General features: G+C 38.2%; 1 protein-coding gene across 2 annotated transcripts; it reads left to right on the top strand.

Moving 5' to 3' along the window:
* The first annotated feature begins 94 nt into the window (after nucleotides 1–94).
* Nucleotides 95–21847, top strand: LOC110450715 (pyridoxal kinase-like). 2 transcript variants are annotated; one of them, XM_021498383.1, is made up of 11 exons: nucleotides 95–212; nucleotides 1686–1740; nucleotides 1970–2074; nucleotides 5086–5169; nucleotides 9604–9638; nucleotides 10007–10030; nucleotides 16130–16215; nucleotides 17563–17711; nucleotides 19726–19850; nucleotides 20176–20242; nucleotides 20998–21847. In XM_021498383.1, the coding sequence occupies exons 1-11, from the start codon at nucleotides 120–122 to the stop codon at nucleotides 21108–21110; spliced, it is 936 nt and encodes a 311-aa protein (XP_021354058.1). In that variant the 5' UTR covers nucleotides 95–119; the 3' UTR covers nucleotides 21111–21847. The 2 variants fall into 2 exon arrangements, with proteins under 2 accessions (XP_021354058.1, XP_021354059.1); XM_021498384.1 differs by lacking the exon at nucleotides 10007–10030 and having other exon boundaries at nucleotides 20998–21846.
* Nucleotides 21848–22150: the final 303 nt, after the last annotated feature.

Raw genomic sequence — 22150 nt, 5'->3', positions numbered from 1 at the left:
ATGGATAGATGCGGCAAAGGTCAACAACCACGCCTACTCGTATCCCGGCTGACCCGGAAGTACACGGTGTATGACCTCAGCACGTTTTACGATTTCACGAACACACATGCCTTGTGACAATGGCTTCCACTGATGATTGTCGTGTCCTGTCTATCCAGAGCTCAGTCGTCTCCGGATATGTTGGCAATAAGAGTGCCACCTTTCCTCTCCAGGTGAGGAGTTATTCGGCTGACCGGTACAGCCACAAACATGAGTTTCCCACGGTCACCTTCACTGACATATCACTTTGTTTACCAACTGACCAAATTGATGCCAGAGCAATCGCTAACAAGTAAAATCCGTAGTCTAGGTTTATATTGTATACACAACATGTGTCAGTACGACGTACCTATTTTAACACTGTGTTTTATTATGTAAAGTAGGCTTAACAAACGTCTTAACTATGAGGAAGCACGTCCGTGTAGAAACATTTGCATGTATATAGCTGAGATACAATATATGGTAGTCGCTACTGTAGTGTAACAGGAGAGAAAAAAAGCACGGGCAGACTGAGATTCGAACCTAGGACCCTCTGAACTCTAGTCTGAGTTTTTACTAATTGAGCTACCTCTGGTTGCCATGCAGTTATATACAAGTTATATATATACAAGTTACAGGATACAGATACAAGAATACATATTTTACATTGTTTACATAAAAACAGACAACATTGACTTCCAGAGCTATTACCGACTTAGCAACAACCAATCCAATCCATGGTTAAAGCCATTTTGGTCTCTGTGGAGTATAACTGTAAAAGAAGTGCATTAATTAGGTTGCCTTACAAGTGTCAGCTGTAGGGAATTTCCCTTTAGCTCAGCAGTAGAGCATCGGGCTGGAGAGCCAAGGGTCGCGGGTTCGAGCCACCGCAACGGCGCTATCTTTATCACTTTTCCTCATCCTACTACAAACTGGTGGCGTTGACCCTCGCCCCGTTCAAAGAAGGAGAACCTTTGGCGGGGAGTCAAAGAACCTGGGTTGGTGATTAAAAAAGGGGGGAATAGTGTAAAAGAAGTGCATTGATTAGGTTGCCTTGCAAGCGCCAGCTGTAGGGATTTCCCTTTAGCTCAGTGGTAGAGCATCGGGCTAGAGAGCCAAGGGTGGCAGGTATTCTTTAACAATATTCCTCGTCCAACTACATAACATATAGATAGATATTATAGATCCAGTTCTGCTGCATAATCCTCCCTCCTTTAACAAAGTTTTCGACCTCAAAGACACAAGATAAATAGTGGACCACCTTCCACAGATATATTTCATTGGGCGTTAAATGTAACAGGAGACGAAATGCATTGCCGAGATTTGAACCGAGACCCTCTAAACTCTAGACTGATGCTCAACAAATTGAGCTACTTGGCTGTCGGCAATTGACCCAGTCTATTTCCGCTACAATAGCACGTATAATGGCATAGTGGTGGCAGAAAATGAGAGTGATGTCTGATAAGGTTAGTTGTTATCCCTTCAATGGCACGGTGGTTTCTCCCCGTGGGTTTTTCTCCACCGCAAAAACATCATTTGTTCCCTTAGCGGCGGCGTAATAAAAGCTCTACAGAGCTTATGTTTGTTGTTGACAATTGTACAAGACGTTAAATAAAGATAATTATAAAGATATAAAGTTTGACATGTTAAATTTTGTGTTTAACCAGGTTCTGGGATTTGATGTGAGCACAGTAAATTCTGTACAGTTCTCCAATCATACAGGTAAGTTTGTTACATTAATTTGGCATTAATTTATGCGTGTAAAACATCAGTTTATAAAACATCTAATATGATAAAGATGGTTTCAACAGTTTCCTTTCCTTTTTTTTTTTTTTTTAGATATAAATGTATTGCAATTAAATTCTTTCATAATATTCTAATGAAAAAATTGCAAAATACTAACTGTTATTTTGTTCAGAAATAATACCATGTTTCTCTTTATTACCAAAAGGTTATAAAGTGTTTAAGGGTCAGGTGTTGAATGCTGCTGATATGGATGATTTATATGATGGACTCAAGTGCAACAACATTCATCACTTTACACATCTACTAACAGGTAATAACAGGTGTACTATTGACAGGTAATAACAGGTCTATTATTGACAGGTGATAACAGGTCTACTCACAGGTAATAACAGGTCTATTATTGACAGGTAATAACAGGTCTACTATTGGCAGGTAATATCAGATCTACTATTGACAGGTAATATCAGATCTACTATTGACAGGTAATAACAAGTCTACTATTGACAGGTAATAACATATCTACTATTGACAGGTAATAACAGGTGTACTATTGACAGATAATATTAGATCTACTATTGGCAAGTAATAACAGGTCTACTAGTGACAGGTAATATCATATCTACTATTGACAGGTAATATCAGATCTACTATTGACAGGTAATAACAAGTCTACTATTGACAGTTAATAACATATCTACTATTGACAAGTAATAACAGGTCTACTAGTGACAGGTAATATCATATCTACTATTGACAGGTAATATCAGATCTACTATTAACAGGTAATAACAAGTCTATTATTGACAGGTAAAAACATATCTACTATTGACAGGTAATAACAGGTCTACTATTGACAGGCAATAACATATCTACTATTGACAAGTAATAACAGGTCTACTATTGACAGGTAAAATCAGATCTACTATTGACAGGTAATAACAAGTCTATTATTGACAGGTAACATCAGATCTACTATTGGCAGGTAATAACATATCTACTATTGACAAGAAATAACATATCTACTATTGACAGGTAATATTAGATCTGCTATTGACAGGTAATACCAAGTCTATTATTGACAGGTAATAACATATCTGCTATTGACAGGTAATAACAGGTCTACTATTGATAAGTAATAACAGGTCTACTATTGACAGGTAATAGCAGGTCTACTATTGACAGGTAATAACAGGTTTACTATTGACAGGTAATATCAGATCTACTATTGACAGGTAATAACAAGTCTACTATTGACAGGTAATAACAAGTCTACTATTGACAGGTAATAACAGGTCTTACCCAGGTAATAACAGGTCTACTATTGACAGGAAATATCAGATCTACTATTGACAGGTAATAACAAGTCTACTATTGACAGGTAATAACATATCTACTATTGACAGGTAATATTAGATCTACTATTGGCAGGTAATAACAAGTCTACTATTGACAGGTAATAACAAGTCTACTATTGACAGGTAATAACAAGTCTATTATTGACAGGTGATAACATATCTACTATTGACAGGTAATAACAGGTCAACTATTGACAGGTAATATCAGATCTACTATTAACAGGTAATAACAAGTCTATTATTGACAGGTAACATCAGATCTACTATTGGCAGGTAATAAAATATCTACTATTGACAAGAAATAACATATCTACTATTGACAGGTAATAACAGCTCTACTATTGACAGGTAATATCAGATCTACTATTGACAGGTAATAACAAGTCTACTATTGACAGGTAATAACAGGTCTTACCCAGGTAATAACAGGTCTACTATTGACAGGTTATATCAGATCTACTATTGGCAGGTAATAACAGGTCTACTATTGACAGGAAATATCAGATCTACTATTGACAGGTAATAACAAGTCTTCTATTGACAGGTAATAACATATCTACTATTAACAAGAAATAACAGGTCTACTTTTGACAGGAAATATCAGATCTACTATTGACAGGTAATAACAAGTCTTCTATTGACAGGTAATAACATATCTACTATTGACAGGTAATAACAGCTCTACTATTGACAGGTAATATCAGATCTACTATTGACAGGTAATAACAAGTCTTCTATTGACAGGTAATAACATATCTACTATTAACAAGAAATAACAGGTCTACTTTTGACAGGAAATATCAGATCTACTATTGACAGGTAATAACAAGTCTTCTATTGACAGGTAATAACATATCTACTATTAACAAGAAATAACAGGTCTACTTTTGACAGGAAATATCAGATCTACTATTGACAGGTAATAACAAGTCTATTATTGACCGGTAACATCAGATCTACTATTGGCAGGGAATAACATATCTACTATTGACAAGAAATAACATATCTACTATTGACAGGTAATAACAGCTCTACTATTGACAGGTAATATCAGATCTACTATTGGCAGGTAATAACAGGTCTACTATTGACAGGTAATAACAGGTCTTACTCAGGTAATAACTGGTCTACTATTGACAGGTAATAACAGGTCTACAATTGACAGGTAATAACAGGTCTACTATTGATAAGTAATAACAGGTCTACTATTGACAGGTAATAACAGGTCTACTATTGACAGGTAATAACAGGTCTACTATTGACAGGTAATAACAAAGTCTTTCAATACATTTCAATATTGTATGAGATTGTTCTGTTTGAAAATGATAAATTTCACAGAAAAATTACAACGATTAAATTTAAAGATTGATATAAAAGTTCTGAAGACTAGCTTTTCTTAATATTCATCGAATTGTAAGAAAATGTATTTCTCTTAAAACAGTAAAAAATAATTGGGGAGGTGGGGGTTGCGAGGGTCACTGTGTATCTAGTTTTTTTCACTAATTTTTAGATGCATGTTTGCTTTTAAAAACGAGACTTGAATGTAATTTAAACTTCAGAAGAGCACATCCTTGACTTAATAGGTGGAGCACTGCACTTTATAGCTAGTACATTGTAATCTATACTCTGCTCCTGTAGGGCCTTCCCTGCACTGCCCTAGTACAAAGTTCGCCTCCTGGCTTAGACACTTTGGGGAAAGTGATCTATTTAATTACATATGTAATTATGTTCCCCTAACGGAGTAGGGGGACATATTGTGTTTGCTCCGTTTCTTATTAAGTCCTCCAAACGAAGTGGGGGACTAATCGGTATTACTCCATTTCTTCTTCTTCTTATTATTTTTCACCACAGCCTCTGATTGGTCGAAATTAAATATTGGTTGATTTTGCTCAACTTTCATATGTAGGTTCATTACAATTAGTACTTATTTATCAACATTATTGTGTTATATATGTATGTATTTCAGGGTACATAGGGTCAAAATCATTCCTGGAGAAGGTCGGAGAGATCATCCAAAATCTACGAAAACAAAATCCTAATCTGACATATGGTAATATGATTGATTTAAGTGTGTATCAGGAGGCATTTTTCAATATGAAACCAAACCTCAATTTAAATGTGTATCCAATGACATATTATATGATACCAGATCTCCACTTTCAGATTTATGATACAACAATATCTACATAATATTGACTCAACATCTATGTTAATTCAATATCTACTTTGACTCAATATAGATTACATTGACTCAACATCTATGTTGACTCAATATAGATTACACTGACTCAACATCTATGTTGACACAATATCTACTTTGACTCAATATAGATTACATTGACTCAACATATACGTTGACTCAGTATCTACTTTGACTCAATATAGATTACATTGACTCATCATCAATGTTGACTCAATATCTACTTTGACTCTGATGTTGACTCACTATTTACTTTGACTCAAGATAGATTACATTGACTCAATATCTACTTTGGCTGAATAACGATTACATTGACTCAATATCTTCTTTGACTCAATATAGATTACACTAATTCAACATCTATGTTGACCCAATATAGATTACACTGATTCAACATCTATGTTGACTCAATATCTACTTTGACTCAACATATATTACATTGACTCAATATCTATGTTGACTCAATATCTACTTTGACTCAAAAACGATTACATTGACTCAATATCTACTTTGACTCAATATAGATTACATTGACTCATCATCAATGTTGACTCAATATAGATTACACTGATTCAACATATATGTTGACTCAATATATATTACATTGACTCAATATCCATGTTGACTCAATATCTTCTTTGACTCAATAAAGATTACATTGACTCATCATCAATGTTGACTCAATATAGATTACACTGATTCAAAATCTATGTTGACTCAATATATATTACATTGACTCAACGTCTATGTTGACTCAATATCTACTTTGACTCAATACAGATTACATTGACTCAACATCTATGTTGACTCAACATCTATGTTGACTCAATATCTAGATTGATTTAATATATTGTGACCTATATACATTGATTCAATGAAAGATCATATTCAGTTGCTCAACACAGTAACTCGATAAACAGTAACTCAGTATCTACAATACATTCACAGCAGTGAACTGTTGAACTATAGATTGTGAACTCATTTTATATTTTTGCAATATTTAGCATCTTGACAATTATCACCATGTTGGCTGTATTTACTAGTGTTTGAGATATAGGTAGGCTGTATGCATTAGTATTTGTGCTATAGGTAGGCTGTATGTATTAGTGTCTGTGCTATAGGTAGGCTGTATGCATTAGTGTTTGTGCTATAGGTAGGCTGTATGTATTAGTGTCTGTGGTATGTATTAGTGTTTGTGCTATAGGTAGGCTGTATGTATTAGTGTTTGTGCTATAGGTAGGCTGTATGTATTAGTGTCTGTGCTATAGGTAGGCTGTATGTATTAGTGTTTGTGCTATAGGTAGGCTGTATGTATTAGTGTTTGTGCTATAGGTAGGCTGTATGTATTAGTGTTTGTGCTATAGGTAGGCTGTATGTATTAGTGTTTGTGCTATAGGTAGGCTGTATGTATTAGTGTTTGTGCTATAGGTAGGCTGTATGTATTAGTGTTTGTGCTATAGGTAGGCTGTATGTATTAGTGTTTGTGCTATAGGTAGGCTGTATGTATTAGTGTTTGTGCTATAGGTAGGCTGTATGTATTAGTGTTTGTGCTATAGGTAGGCTGTATGTATTAGTGTTTGTGCTATAGGTAGGCTGTATGTATTAGTGTTTGTGCTATAGGTAGGCTGTATGTATTAGTGTTTGTGCTATAGGTAGGCTGTATGTATTAGTGTTTGTGCTATAGGTAGGCTGTATGTATTAGTGTTTGTGCTATAGGTAGGCTGTATGTATTAGTGTTTGTGCTATAGGTAGGCTGTATGTATTAGTGTTTGTGCTATAGGTAGGCTGTATGTATTAGTGTTTGTGCTATAGGTAGGCTGTATGTATTAGTGTTTGTGCTATAGGTAGGCTGTATGTATTAGTGTTTGTGCTATAGGTAGGCTGTATGTATTAGTGTTTGTGCTATAGGTAGGCTGTATGTATTAGTGTTTGTGCTATAGGTAGGCTGTATGTATTAGTGTTTGTGCTATAGGTAGGCTGTATGTATTAGTGTTTGTGCTATAGGTAGGCTGTATGTATTAGTGTTTGTGCTATAGGTAGGCTGTATGTATTAGTGTTTGTGCTATAGGTAGGCTGTATGTATTAGTGTTTGTGCTATAGGTAGGCTGTATGTATTAGTGTTTGTGCTATAGGTAGGCTGTATGTATTAGTGTTTGTGCTATAGGTAGGCTGTATGTATTAGTGTTTGTGCTATAGGTAGGCTGTATGTATTAGTGTTTGTGCTATAGGTAGGCTGTATGTATTAGTGTTTGTGCTATAGGTAGGCTGTATGTATTAGTGTTTGTGCTATAGGTAGGCTGTATGTATTAGTGTTTGTGCTATAGGTAGGCTGTATGTATTAGTGTTTGTGCTATAGGTAGGCTGTATGTATTAGTGTTTGTGCTATAGGTAGGCTGTATGTATTAGTGTTTGTGCTATAGGTAGGCTGTATGTATTAGTGTTTGTGCTATAGGTAGGCTGTATGTATTAGTGTTTGTGCTATAGGTAGGCTGTATGTATTAGTGTTTGTGCTATAGGTAGGCTGTATGTATTAGTGTTTGTGCTATAGGTAGGCTGTATGTATTAGTGTTTGTGCTATAGGTAGGCTGTATGTATTAGTGTTTGTGCTATAGGTAGGCTGTATGTATTAGTGTTTGTGCTATAGGTAGGCTGTATGTATTAGTGTTTGTGCTATAGGTAGGCTGTATGTATTAGTGTTTGTGCTATAGGTAGGCTGTATGTATTAGTGTTTGTGCTATAGGTAGGCTGTATGTATTAGTGTTTGTGCTATAGGTAGGCTGTATGTATTAGTGTTTGTGCTATAGGTAGGCTGTATGTATTAGTGTTTGTGCTATAGGTAGGCTGTATGTATTAGTGTTTGTGCTATAGGTAGGCTGTATGTATTAGTGTTTGTGCTATAGGTAGGCTGTATGTATTAGTGTTTGTGCTATAGGTAGGCTGTATGTATTAGTGTTTGTGCTATAGGTAGGCTGTATGTATTAGTGTTTGTGCTATAGGTAGGCTGTATGTATTAGTGTTTGTGCTATAGGTAGGCTGTATGTATTAGTGTTTGTGCTATAGGTAGGCTGTATGTATTAGTGTTTGTGCTATAGGTAGGCTGTATGTATTAGTGTTTGTGCTATAGGTAGGCTGTATGTATTAGTGTTTGTGCTATAGGTAGGCTGTATGTATTAGTGTTTGTGCTATAGGTAGGCTGTATGTATTAGTGTTTGTGCTATAGGTAGGCTGTATGTATTAGTGTTTGTGCTATAGGTAGGCTGTATGTATTAGTGTTTGTGCTATAGGTAGGCTGTATGTATTAGTGTTTGTGCTATAGGTAGGCTGTATGTATTAGTGTTTGTGCTATAGGTAGGCTGTATGTATTAGTGTTTGTGCTATAGGTAGGCTGTATGTATTAGTGTTTGTGCTATAGGTAGGCTGTATGTATTAGTGTTTGTGCTATAGGTAGGCTGTATGTATTAGTGTTTGTGCTATAGGTAGGCTGTATGTATTAGTGTTTGTGCTATAGGTAGGCTGTATGTATTAGTGTTTGTGCTATAGGTAGGCTGTATGTATTAGTGTTTGTGCTATAGGTAGGCTGTATGTATTAGTGTTTGTGCTATAGGTAGGCTGTATGTATTAGTGTTTGTGCTATAGGTAGGCTGTATGTATTAGTGTTTGTGCTATAGGTAGGCTGTATGTATTAGTGTTTGTGCTATAGGTAGGCTGTATGTATTAGTGTTTGTGCTATAGGTAGGCTGTATGTATTAGTGTTTGTGCTATAGGTAGGCTGTATGTATTAGTGTTTGTGCTATAGGTAGGCTGTATGTATTAGTGTTTGTGCTATAGGTAGGCTGTATGTATTAGTGTTTGTGCTATAGGTAGGCTGTATGTATTAGTGTTTGTGCTATAGGTAGGCTGTATGTATTAGTGTTTGTGCTATAGGTAGGCTGTATGTATTAGTGTTTGTGCTATAGGTAGGCTGTATGTATTAGTGTTTGTGCTATAGGTAGGCTGTATGTATTAGTGTTTGTGCTATAGGTAGGCTGTATGTATTAGTGTTTGTGCTATAGGTAGGCTGTATGTATTAGTGTTTGTGATATAGGTAGGCTGTATGTATTAGTGTTTGTGCTATAGGTAGGCTGTATGTATTAGTGTTTGTGCTATAGGTAGACTGTATGTATTAGTGTTTGTGATATAGGTAGGCTGTATGTATTAGTGCTTGTGATATAGGTAGGCTGTATGTATTAGTGTTTGCAATATAGGTAGGTGTAAAATAAAAACTGTTTTACGTTTTTGTTGCAGTGTGTGACCCAGTGATGGGGGATAATGGTAAAATGGTAAGAACTTTTATAAAGATATACAGTAGATTTAGTAGATATTTTTTTATTTTTAAAATATATATTAGCAACTCTGCTTTTTTGATATACTTGATCTTTATGTACTGAATATTGTTTGTATTCTTTTTATGCTACCTTGACAAACATGAAGAATGGAGCATAAAGACAACGGCAGAAAAGGCTATTAAACCAAGCTGATAATGACATGAATAAAATTTATGTTTTGAAATACCTTTATCTTTTAACATTAAAATGAGCGTAGCAATAACTAAAACTACCATGTTCTAAAAGGAACTTAACTCTCCTGTTAGATATGAGTGACTGATTGAAAGGGTGTCTATATATATTGACAAGGATTCTGTTATTAGGTTGGCTTGGCAGGTGGCTTATGGGTGAGTGTTATATTCAATGTTTACATGTCAAACAACAACAGCTCTGATTCTGTGAGTAGTATCAGCAGCTTAGTGATGTCCAGTATATGTATAGTTCACTGCTAGCCTTATTCCGTCTTTGCGTATTGCAGAGTTATCTTCTTTTGGGAGCAAGTATTGATTGTTACGTCACTTGTTTGTGAGAGTAACGTCATCAATTTTTGAGAAAACGACGTAATTTTCTCGCACAAACCAATGACGTAACAATCAATACCTGCTCCCAAGAGAAGATAACTCTGCAATACGCAAAGACGGAATACCCAACAGTATCATCATACACAGACTATCAGACTATGAGAGGTCTTGCTTTGGTACGTGGAGCATGGCATCATTTTTGTCAATATGCCGGTACTATAATGTTGAGATGATAAATTATAAAGTTTGTATAGTATAACAACACAGGTGTAACAATACCATGGTTCATACAGCCAATCAAAGTGCTAGAACTAAGGTCAGTACTTGACAAGCAGTCAAAAATAGGTGTATCATTAAAAAGTGTTGGAACATAAACTGGAGACAATTAAATTAATTCTTTTTGTTGAAGTAATGCTTCAAGTTTTGTTGATGACAGATTTTTAATGTTTTTAATCAATATAAATTTGTCATGAACAGGGAACTGGTCAATATAAATCTGTTGAGATTAATTTTAATTTTTAAAACATACCTGAGAATAATGCTTGTAATATGCTGGAAAAATGCTTTAATTTTGTCGTAAAAAAGTCTATGACCCATGAATGCATAATCATCTTTATTAAAATCTGTGCATAGAACTTTTAAGATGTTCTGGAGATTTAGTGATTGCCTAATACATTATATAATGTAAATGACAATACTAATGTAACACAGTAAATATAGTATGTGTTACACGATTGTATTGGTTATGTGATAATATGTAGATATGCATCGCGGCTAGGGTTAGTATATTATACTATTCGGTGACCCATGGTATACTACCCAGGTTCCCTTTCCTATAATTTTATATTACCCAGCATCCCTTCCCTATAATTTTATATTACCCAGCATCCCTTCCCTATAATTTTATATTACCCAGCATCTCTTCCCTTTAATTTTATACTACCCAGGTTCCCTTACCTATAATTTTATATTACCCAGCATCCCTTCCCTATAATTTAATACTACCCAGCATCCCTTCCCTGTAATTTAATACTACCCAGCATCCCTTCCCTATAATTTTATACTACCAAAGTTTCCTTCCCTATAATTTAATACTACCCAGCATCCCTTCCCTATAATTTGTATACTACCAAAGTTTCCTTCCCTATAATTCAATACTACCCAGCATCCCTTCCTTATAATTTTTATACTACCAAAGATTCCTTCTCTATAATTTTATACTACCCAGCATCCCTTCCCTATAATTTTTATACTACCAAAGTTTCCTTCCCTATAATTTTATACTACCCAGCATCCCTTCCCTATAATGTTTATACTACCAAAGTTCCCATCCCTATAATTTTATACTACCCAGGTTCCCTTCCCTATAATTTTATACTACCCAGGTTCCCATCCCTATAATTTTATACTACCCAGGTTCCCTTCCCTATAATTTTATACTACCCAGCATACCATCCCTATAGTTTGCACTACTCAACCCCCCCTACACTCCCTATGCTGGTATACTTCAGTGTCCCTCTCTAAACTGGTATACTACACAGTGTCCCTCCCTATACTGGTATACTACACAGTGTCCCACCCTATACTGGTATACTATACAGTGTCCCTCCCTATACTGGTTGGTACACTACAGTGTCCCTCCCTATACTGGTACACTACAGAGTCCCTCCCTATACTGGTTCACTACAGTGTCCCTCCCTATGCTGGTATACTTCAGTGTCCCTCCCTATACTGGTCTACTACACAGTGTCCCGCCCTATACTGGTACACTACACAGTGTCCCTCCCTATACTGGGATACTACACAGTGTCCCTCCCTATACTGGTACACTACACAGTGTACCTCCCTATTCTGGTATACTACACAGTGTCCCTCCCTATACTGGTTTACTACACAGTGCCCTCCCTATACTGGTATACTACACAGTGTCCATCCCTATATATACTGGTATACTACACAGTGTCCCTCCCTTTACTGGTACACTACAGTGTCCCTCCCTATACTGGTTCACTACAGTGGCCCTCCCTATGCTGGTATACTTCAGTGTCCCTCTTTAAACTGGTATACTACACAGTGTCCCTCCCTATATATACTGGTATACTACACAGTGTCCCTCCCTTTACTGGTACACTACAGTGTCCCTCCCTATACTGGTTCACTACAGTGGCCCTCCCTATGCTGGTATACTTCAGTGTCCCTCTCTAAACTTGTATACTACACAGTGTCCCTCCCTATACTGGTATAATTTAGCGTCCCTCCCTATACTGGTATACTACACAGAGTCCCTCCCTATACTGGTATACTACAGTGTCCCTCCCTATACTGGTACACTACCCAGTGTCCCTCCCTATACTGGTATACTACACAATGTCCCTCCCTATACTGGAATACTACACAGTGCCCTCCCTATACTGGTATACTACACAGTGTCCATCCCTATATATACTGGTATACTACACAGTGTCCCTCCCTATATATACTGGTATACTATACAGTGTCCCTCCCTATCCTGGTATACTACAGTGCCCTCCCTATACTGGCCTACTACACAGTGTCCCTCCCTATACTGGTACACTACCCAGTGTCCCTCCCTATACTGGTATACTACACAATGTCCCTCCCTATACTGGAATCCTACACAGTGCCCTCCCTATACTGGTATACTACACAGTGTCCATCCCTATATATACTGGTATACTACACAGTGTCCCTCCCTTTACTGGTACACTACAGTGTCCCTCCCTATACTGGTTCACTACAGTTTCCCTCCCTATGCTGGTATACTTCAGTGTCCCTCTTTAAACTGGTATACTACACAGTGTCCCTCCCTATATATACTGGTATACTATACAGTGTCCCTCCCTATGCTGGTATACTACAGCGCCCTCCCTATACTAGTACACTACAGTGTCACTCCCTATACTGGTATACTACACAGTGTCCCACCCTATACTGGTATACTATACAGTGTCCCTCCCTATGCTGGTATACTACAGCGCCCTCCCTATACTAGTACACTACAGTGTCCCTCCCTATACTGGTATACTACAGTGTCCCTCCCTATACTGGTACACTACCCAGTGTCCCTCCCTATACTGGTATACTATACAGTGTCCCTCCCTATCCTGGTATACTACACAGTGTCCCTCCCTATACTGGTTTACTACACAGTGTCCCTCCCTATACTGGTATACTTGGTATACTACACAGTGTCCCTCCCTATACTGGTACACTACAGTGTCCCTCCCTATACTGGTTCACTACAGTGTCCCTCCCTATGCTGGTATACTTCAGTGTCCCTCCCTATACTGGTATACTACACAGTATCCCTCCCTATACTGGTATACGACACAGTGCCCTCCCTATACTGGTATACTACACAGTGTCCCACACAGTGTCCCTCCCTATACTGGTATGCTTCAGTGTCCCTCCCTATACTGGTTTACTTCAGTGTCCCTCCCTATACTGGTATACTACACAATGTCCCTCCCTATATATACTGGTATACTACACAGTGTCCCTCCCTATACTGGTATACTACACAGTGTCCCTCCCTATACTGGTATACGACACAGTGTCCCTCCCTATATATACTGGTATACTATACAGTGTCCCTCCCTATGCTGGTATACTACAGCGCCCTCCCTATACTAGTACACTACAGTGTCCCTCCCTATACTGGTATACTACCCAGTGTCCCTCCCTATACTGGTATACGACACAGTGCCCTCCCTATACTGGTATACTACACAGTGTCCCTACCTATACTGGCTTACACAGTGTCCCTCCCTATACTGGTTTACTACACAGTGCCCTCCCTATACTGGTATACTACACAGTGTCCCTACCTATACTGGTATACTACAGTGCCCCTCCCTATACTGGTTTACTACACAGTGCCCTCCCTATACTGGTATACTACACAGTGTCCCTGCCTATACTGGTATACTACAGTGCCCCTCCCTATACTGGTATACTACACAATGTCCCTCCCTATATATACTGGTATACTACACAGTGTCCCTCCCTATTCTGGTACACTACACAGTGTCCCTCCCTATACTGGTACACTACACAGTAGTGTCCCTCCCTATACTGGTACACTACACAGCGTCCCTCCCTATACTGGTATACTATACAGTGTCCCTCCCTATACTGGTACACTACAGTGTCCCTCCCTATTCTGGTCCACTACACAGTGTCCCTCCCTATACTGGTATACTACTATGCTGGTATACTACAGCGCCCTCCCTATACTGGTATACTACACAGTGTCCCTGCCTATACTGGTATACTACAGTGCCCCTCCCTATACTGGTTTACTACACAGTGCCCTCCCTATACTGGTATACTACACAGTGTCCCTGCCTATACTGGTATACTACAGTGCCCCTCCCTATACTGGTATACTACACAGTGTCCCTGCCTATACTGGTATACTACAGTGCCCCTCCCTATACTGGTTTACTACACAGTGCCCTCCCTATACTGGTATACTACACAGTGTCCCTCTCTATACTTGTAATACTACACAGTGCCCCTCCCTATACTGGTACACTACACAGTGTCCCTCCCTATACTAGTATACTACACAGTGTCCCTCCCTATACTGGTTTACTTCAGTGTCCCTCCCTATACTGGTATACTACCCAGTGTCCCTCCCTATACTGGTATACTACAGTGCCCCTCCCTATACTGGTATACTACACAATGTCCCTCCCTATATATACTGGTATACTACACAGTGTCCCTCCCTATTCTGGTACACTACACAGTGTCCCTCCCTATACTGGTCTGGTATACTACACAGTGTCCCTCCCTATATATACTGGTATACTACACAGTGTCCCTCCCTATCCTGGTATACTACACAGTGTCCCTCCCTATACTGGTAAACTACACAGTGTCCCACCCTATACTGGAATACTATACAGTGTCCCTCCCTATGCTGGTATACTACACAGTGTCCCTCCCTATACTGGTCTACGACGCAGTGTCCCCCCCTATATATACTGGTATACTATACAGTGTCCCTCCCTATGCTGGTATACTACACAGTGTCCCTCCCTATACTGGCTTACACAGTGTCCCTCCCTATACTGGTTTACTACACAGTGCCCCTCCCTATACTGGTATACTACAGTGTCCCTCCCTATACTGGTACACTACACAGTAGTGTCCCTCCCTATACTGGTACACTACACAGCGTCCCTCCCTATACTGGTATACTATACAGTGTCCCTCCCTATACTGGTATACTACACAGTGACCCTCCCTATACTGGTACACTACAGTGTCCCTCCCTATTCTGGTCCACTACACAGTGTCCCTCCCTATACTGGTATACGACACAGTGTCCCTCCCTATACTGGTATACGACACAGTGCCCTCCCTATACTGGTATACTACACAGTGTCCCTGCCTATACTGGTATACTACAGTGCCCCTCCCTATACTGGTATACTACACAGTGTCCCTCCCTATACTGGTTTACTACACAGTGCCCCTCCCTATACTGGTATACAACACAGTGTCCCTCTCTATACTTGTAATACTACACAGTGCCCCTCCCTATACTGGTACACTTCATGGTGTCCTTCTTTTATTATACTACACAGTAAATAACATCCCATCCAGGTAATGACTGCACAAAACCTTTATATGATATATATACACAGGTATATAATATATCAAGTTTAAGATTCATATGTGTTTGTATGACAATACCCCAAAGAATGCTTACATGTAATTTTTTCCAGCGGAGTAATTTATTTAAAGTAAGGTCTGCTATAATTGGTCCGATAAAACAACCTGGCAAATCTTCAAATATCGGTTTAAGAATTGCACTGTTTGAATTTTGCAGTTTGAGTCCTTAAACAAAAGGAAAACACATACCAGAAAATAACACGTAGATGTCTGTTTCAGTATGTGCCCACAGAACTACTGGAGGTGTACAAGAAAGTCATTTTACCACTTGCAGACATTGTTACGCCAAACCAGTTTGAAGCTGAGTAAGTACTGAAGTATATCAAGAAGATAACCTAGCTCCCAAATTCAAGATAAGACAGTCTTACTGATTCAAGTTACAAAACAGAAGAGGGCCAGACCGCCTTGTGTTACTCACTTGAGTATTTTAGCAATGATAGCAAAAATATTCTCCTATTTGTGTTGCAATTGTTTCACCATTTCCGGCTCTATCTCTCTGGTCCCAACAATGCTTCGTACCAGATTTGGTTGGTATCGTTATAAATACGTATTTTGTTATAGGTTTTTGATATCAACCATTTCCATGTTATGACCCTGGGACCAATTCTCCAAGGCTAATCCTGGTAGATATGATTAGATAGCTGGGTGGGTATCTCAAAGCTTTCCATGTTATGACCTACAGACTAGGTCTCCAGGAATAGGGCTATAGACTCCCAGGGCAAATCCTGGTAGCATGACTGTGTTTTTCATGTCAGACCAATTGGTATAAGGTTATGGAGTACATGTGTACACCTTGACCAGTCTCAAGAGCCCCAGTGACCTTGAAAGTAAGTCAAGTTTATGTATATAAGGAAACCTTATAATGTACTATTCAGTGTTCTGTTTTAGGTAATAACTTCCATGTTATCACAACCCAGACCCTTATTGAATTTGAAATAATGTTCAATGCTTTAATCATACCAAATGTTGACCTTTGAACCTGGTTAGTCCTTAAAATTTTGCCTTATAACTGAATGTTACATACCAGAAAAAAGACTGATGCTCTTCACAACTTATCCAAGTCTTGTGGTTCTAGGCTTTAGGGTTTTATAGATGATGTTGTTGGAAATATTTAAAATATTTTTGATCCCTGTGACATTGAAAGTAGGCCCAGGAAACTAGATAGCACTCCATACCAGTTACATGTACCTACTGGCTATAGCATATGAAAGTGGTTAAAGCTACTGACCAATCACAGCCAATGTTGGCCTTTGATATTGGCCCGAGTTTAAATTTTACGTTTGACTCCGTCTTAGTTTATAAAAAAAATCTGCATTGCTAATCGAGTATAAAGTCTCGAGACCTATATAACTATAACTCTTAAGGTAATTTTGTTTGAAGTTATCAACATGTTTGCCCATAGTGACCTTGGAAATAGGTTAAGGTCATTTATTTGAAGAAACTTCATAGCATCAAATCCCAGTGTACCTACTAGCCAAATATCATAACCCTGGGCCAAGAAGTAAAAGAATCGTTAAACAACACTTAACCATTTACTGTTTTTAAGGTTCTACGTCAGTGTGACATTAGATCCCATTAACCTTTAACTCTGCAGCTGTTATAATAGCATGAGTTATAAGTGGAGAGATAAGTCACATGCTCGACTGTTACAGGTTGCTGACAGGAGTGGAGATAAAGACAGAGGCTGATGCGTGGAAGGCAATGCAGATTCTGCACGGTATGGGGCCAAAGACAGTGGTCATCAGTAGCAGTGACCTGGGGCCTGATGACACTATAGTTGGGCTGGCCAGCTCCATAAAGAGTAAGGATGTGGTCATGTAGCTCTGTTAGAAAAAAATGTTCATTGATTCGGCAGATGGTCAGGTCAGGGGCGATTTACTCATTTTCACACCTTCATTGTCAAATTGGTTTTTACCAACCTACCTGGCAAAAAGCACATGTGAGCTTCTGTCCGCCATCATCCATCCCTCAATCAATATTTCTTTGAACAATGTCGTCTTGAAATCTAAAAGACTCAAGATCCTGATGTTTGACCAGTAAGTACATGGGACTGAGTGCTAGACAATTTCCTCATATAAATGACCTTGACCTGCTTTCAAGGTATCGTGGTAATGTTATGTAGACCAGCAATGCAGAATTTTTATGATTTACTGGGTTGAGGTCATAGGGCAACTTTAAGCTTTGGCCAGGGTAAAATTGCAACATGGTCTGTAATTGGTTTTAAGAATCTTCTTCTGAGGTTTCATAAAGCTCAGAGTCATATTTGGCTAGTTCTGGGTTAAAGTGCTACACAGTTTAAATTATCTTAAGAACCATAAGGTCTAGAGCCATAATACTTGAGTATGTTATATAGACCAGCAGTGTGAAATGTGTTCTAAAATATTACGTTGAAACCAAAAGTTAACTTGAAGCTCTTGGTGAGGTCAAGGTCAAAATAGGCTAGGATTGGTAAAACATTTTAAACTTGTCTTAATTTCAGTAAGGCCCAGGGTTGTGATATATAGGAAGAAGGTACATGTGTAGCGGAACTGGACTGGGTCGATCGTTGGCCACCCGGTAGCTCAATTGGTAGAGCGTCTGTCTAGAGTTGAGAGGGTCCCGGGTTCAAACCCCAGTCTGGCCGTTGCATTTCTCTTTCTCTTGTTACACCTGGTATTGATTACTATCTATTGTGTCCTCATATAAATGACCTTGATTTGCTTGTTAAGGCACATGTGACCTTGTTCCATAAATAGGAAATGGTTGAGATTTCCATCCTAGTACCATATACCAGGTACCTGTTTCCTTGGCTTGAAGAGAAGAACACAATCATGATGTCAGGATTGTCCCTGAGGTTTGGCCTTGCTCCTGGTAACTGTGACGCAGGGTCATTTCAAACATGGAAACATTTGAGATCCCCGAACACTAACCATATGTACACAATCATACAACTATTGGCCCTGGAGTTTCACCGTCCCGGGAACTGAGTACCAAGATCACAACATTGAAATGTTCCAAGATCCCCACCCCATTACCAATATAATACTGGACAAGAAGACACAAGACAATGTCATGCTTTTGAGCATGGCACATAGTTTGGCTAGGCCTCTGGGGACTTGGTCATCACATTCAAATGTATGAGATTCCCCTAATGACCCTATATGAAATTGTGTATATTATGTGACGAGATGAATAAACTTATGCTACTGTGGTTTACTCAGTTCCTGCCAGTTCCTGTGGACAAAGTCCTTGGGTCCTAGCTTGCAAATGGTTGAAAGTCCCACCCTATGAGAAAATGTGCACTTGCTGGTCATGAAGAAAAGAACGCAACCATATTACATGTACCAGGATTAGCCATTGGATCTGGTCCCGCCCCCAAGGACGTAGTCACAGGATTTTATCTTAGAAATGGCTGAGATCAAAATGCTATAATCATATACATGTATACAGATCTTAACCAAATTTGCCATGAAGCATCCATAAGACCAAAAACATAGAGCCCACAATGGGGAAATATTGCAATATTTAAAGGAGAATATTTTGCCATTATCACTTAGATGTCCTGGTGAGTGAAGCAGGCCCTCTGGACCTCTGCTTTCTAGTGCAAGTACTGGTCATTGAAATTTACTTTTGAAAAAAATAAATAAAAAAAACTGGGAAATATCTATGATTTTAAAACTACAAATAACACTGGTTTATAATTGTGAAGAATGCTTTTATGTCACAATGTAAAGTACTTGGACTTAGGCGTGAAAGTATTATCTGTTAAAATGTTGATATACCAAAATAACTCCTATCAATATTAATGTGACATGAATTTCCTGTTTTGCACACAGATGGGAGTACTAGTATGGAGCGGTACCGGATAGATATGCCCTTCATCGATCAGACGTTTGTGGGCACAGGAGATCTATTTGCTGCCTGTCTCCTCGCCTGGATACAGAAAGACCAAAACCTCAAGGTGAGCAGTACCAGTGTAGATATAAGAGTTATCTTTTTTTAATTTACCTGTTTTAATTGACATAAGAATACACAAAAGAATATTTATCAATGAATATCAGTAATTGTTAGATAAAAAAGCTATTTATGTCCACTGAAATACTTATATATTATACAACTTCTACTTTTAACTAAATATGAATTTGGAAAAATATTTCTTTTTTGGGATGTTGACATTTAACCTGTAGAAATACTAATTTAGTTTAAATGAAAGGGAAAACACTATGTTATTAAAAAAATATAAAAATCTTATAATTTTTTACCTACACTGAGCTATATTGTTCCAGGTTGCACTAGAGAAGACAGTGTCAATTGTCCAAGCAGTGATAACGAGGACTGTTACCCATGCGCATTGTGAGTTATATGTCTTCATTGCATTCCTCTAAATACTTATATATACCTTGTTATTGAGAATGAGGCAAGGGGAAAAGAAGCTAAATGGGATACTCAAAATAATCAAAGTTCATAAGCATGAATTTTGATTTAAATGGGTTATTTTCTGAAGCAATGTTGATTTATAGCAAGGTGAATCTATAAATTTAAAAGTTCTGTTTCCACATGAAATAAAAATTACTTTGCACTAAAATAATATCAGATCAGTCGCATACCACTGTCAGGTCCAATTCAGATCTGTCATTTACCAATGCCAGGTCCATTTCTAAGGTCAAAGTTACAGTTTTGGGTAAGGTCAGGCACATAGCACTGGCAGGTCCATACCTAAGGTCAAGGTTACAGCTTTGGGTCAGGTCAATCACACACCACTATCAGGTCCATACCTATTAGCTCAAGATTGTAGTTGAAGGTCTATTTCAAGTTATTTTATTCCTTTGGGCAATAATTTCTGTTTACGGTAATATTGTTTATGAAACTTTGCAAAAGGATGTATCGTGAATAGACAATGCCATTACATACAATCTCCAGATCCTAGGGTCAATTTAAAGGGTCAGAGATGAGGTCATTCTTAAAATTGGGACAAACCAGCTAGCCTACACATTACTCCCCAAGTTAATATGAGTTTAGAACTTAATCAGCACAAAATTCATTGTGATATGCCATATGGCTTGCTTATGGACACACTAATCTTACACGAAGCATTTGTTGTTTTATAGGTTTGGCTGGGAAAGGAAATAAGCCCACTCCGGAACAGATGGAGCTCAGACTGGTACAGAGCAAAGCTGACATTGAGGAACCAAAGATTGTATTTAGTGCTGTGCCAGTTTGACCCCCAGGAGAAGCGTAGTTGTAATTGTTATATAATATTATTGTTATAGATTTTAATAGGATGTGTGTGGTGGTGAATGATTTTAATAATAACAAGGTTTGACTGCTTATTTGCCAAATGTGAGACTCTGACTATTTAATCTAGGCTAATTGACTTTACCCATACTGTTTGACATTGCATTCCACCAAATGACCGTCATCAAATGTTGGCTACTACCAGTGCTAAACTGTATAGTTGCGAGGATTTATGCTCGGGAATCTAACCATAACAGATATATCCTTGTTCAATACATCAATCATATAGTGTTGTTTCCATGGAAATGCAGTGTTCGCTCCATGTTGGAGAAAAGAAATGGGAAAGGAGGCATTGTAAGTCTTTTTTATATGTTAAATATATGTACTGGTAGAATTTCATAATGGTTTGGGTTATGTACACGACTCCTCACTTTGAAGAAATCACAGAAATGGATTAATGACATGTGCTTGTCTGCCAATCCTGTTGCATGGATACTCCAGGGGTTATGCTCACTTTTGCTCATTGCACCCCTGGAATATGTCTTAGCAAAAACGAAGGCTCAGTGTTCACCACCGTATCGATGAAACGAGAAGACTAGTTTGATCCTTTGATGTACATCAAAAGAATTTGTAAGCCTCGTAATAGTGAAATTGACTAGCTTTGAAGTCGGGTGTCACTCCTCTGTAATGTTCAAAGGACAGGTATGAGCCTAGTGATTGCTCAGTTGTTTTTTTACCTGAGACCAATCAATTAGTTAGCCGTGTGCCTTCAATTTTGTTATGACATATTCCAGGGGTGTAGAGAGTGAAAGTGACATAACCCCTGGAGTATCGAGGATGTCAGAAATCATGCAATGTGTATATGTTAAGAAGGTCTTGAGACAGCCAATATTATATAATATACTGTAGTATGTGATAAACACATACATTTTCTTGATAGAATTACAAGGAGGCGATGAACCAATACATAGTTATATGTAGACACCCCTCTGCTTTGTTGAATGACTATGTACAGTGGATTTCATG

Source organism: Mizuhopecten yessoensis, unplaced genomic scaffold (assembly GCF_002113885.1).
Source record: "Mizuhopecten yessoensis strain PY_sf001 unplaced genomic scaffold, ASM211388v2 scaffold5459, whole genome shotgun sequence".
Classification (NCBI taxonomy): Eukaryota; Metazoa; Mollusca; class Bivalvia; order Pectinida; family Pectinidae; genus Mizuhopecten; species Mizuhopecten yessoensis.
This window is presented reverse-complemented; position numbering and strand designations above follow the sequence as displayed.

What these genes read in the sequence shown, in the direction of transcription:
- LOC110450715 (XM_021498383.1), top strand. Translation starts at nt 120, where the DNA reads ATGGCTTCCACTGATGATTGTCGTGTCCTGTCTATCCAGAGCTCAGTC. An exon ending in GTGCCACCTTTCCTCTCCAG is followed by an intron (nt 213 to 1,685) that starts GTGAGGAGTTAT and finishes GTGTTTAACCAG; the next exon opens with GTTCTGGGATTTGATGTGAG. An exon ending in ACAGTTCTCCAATCATACAG is followed by an intron (nt 1,741 to 1,969) that starts GTAAGTTTGTTA and finishes TATTACCAAAAG; the next exon opens with GTTATAAAGTGTTTAAGGGT.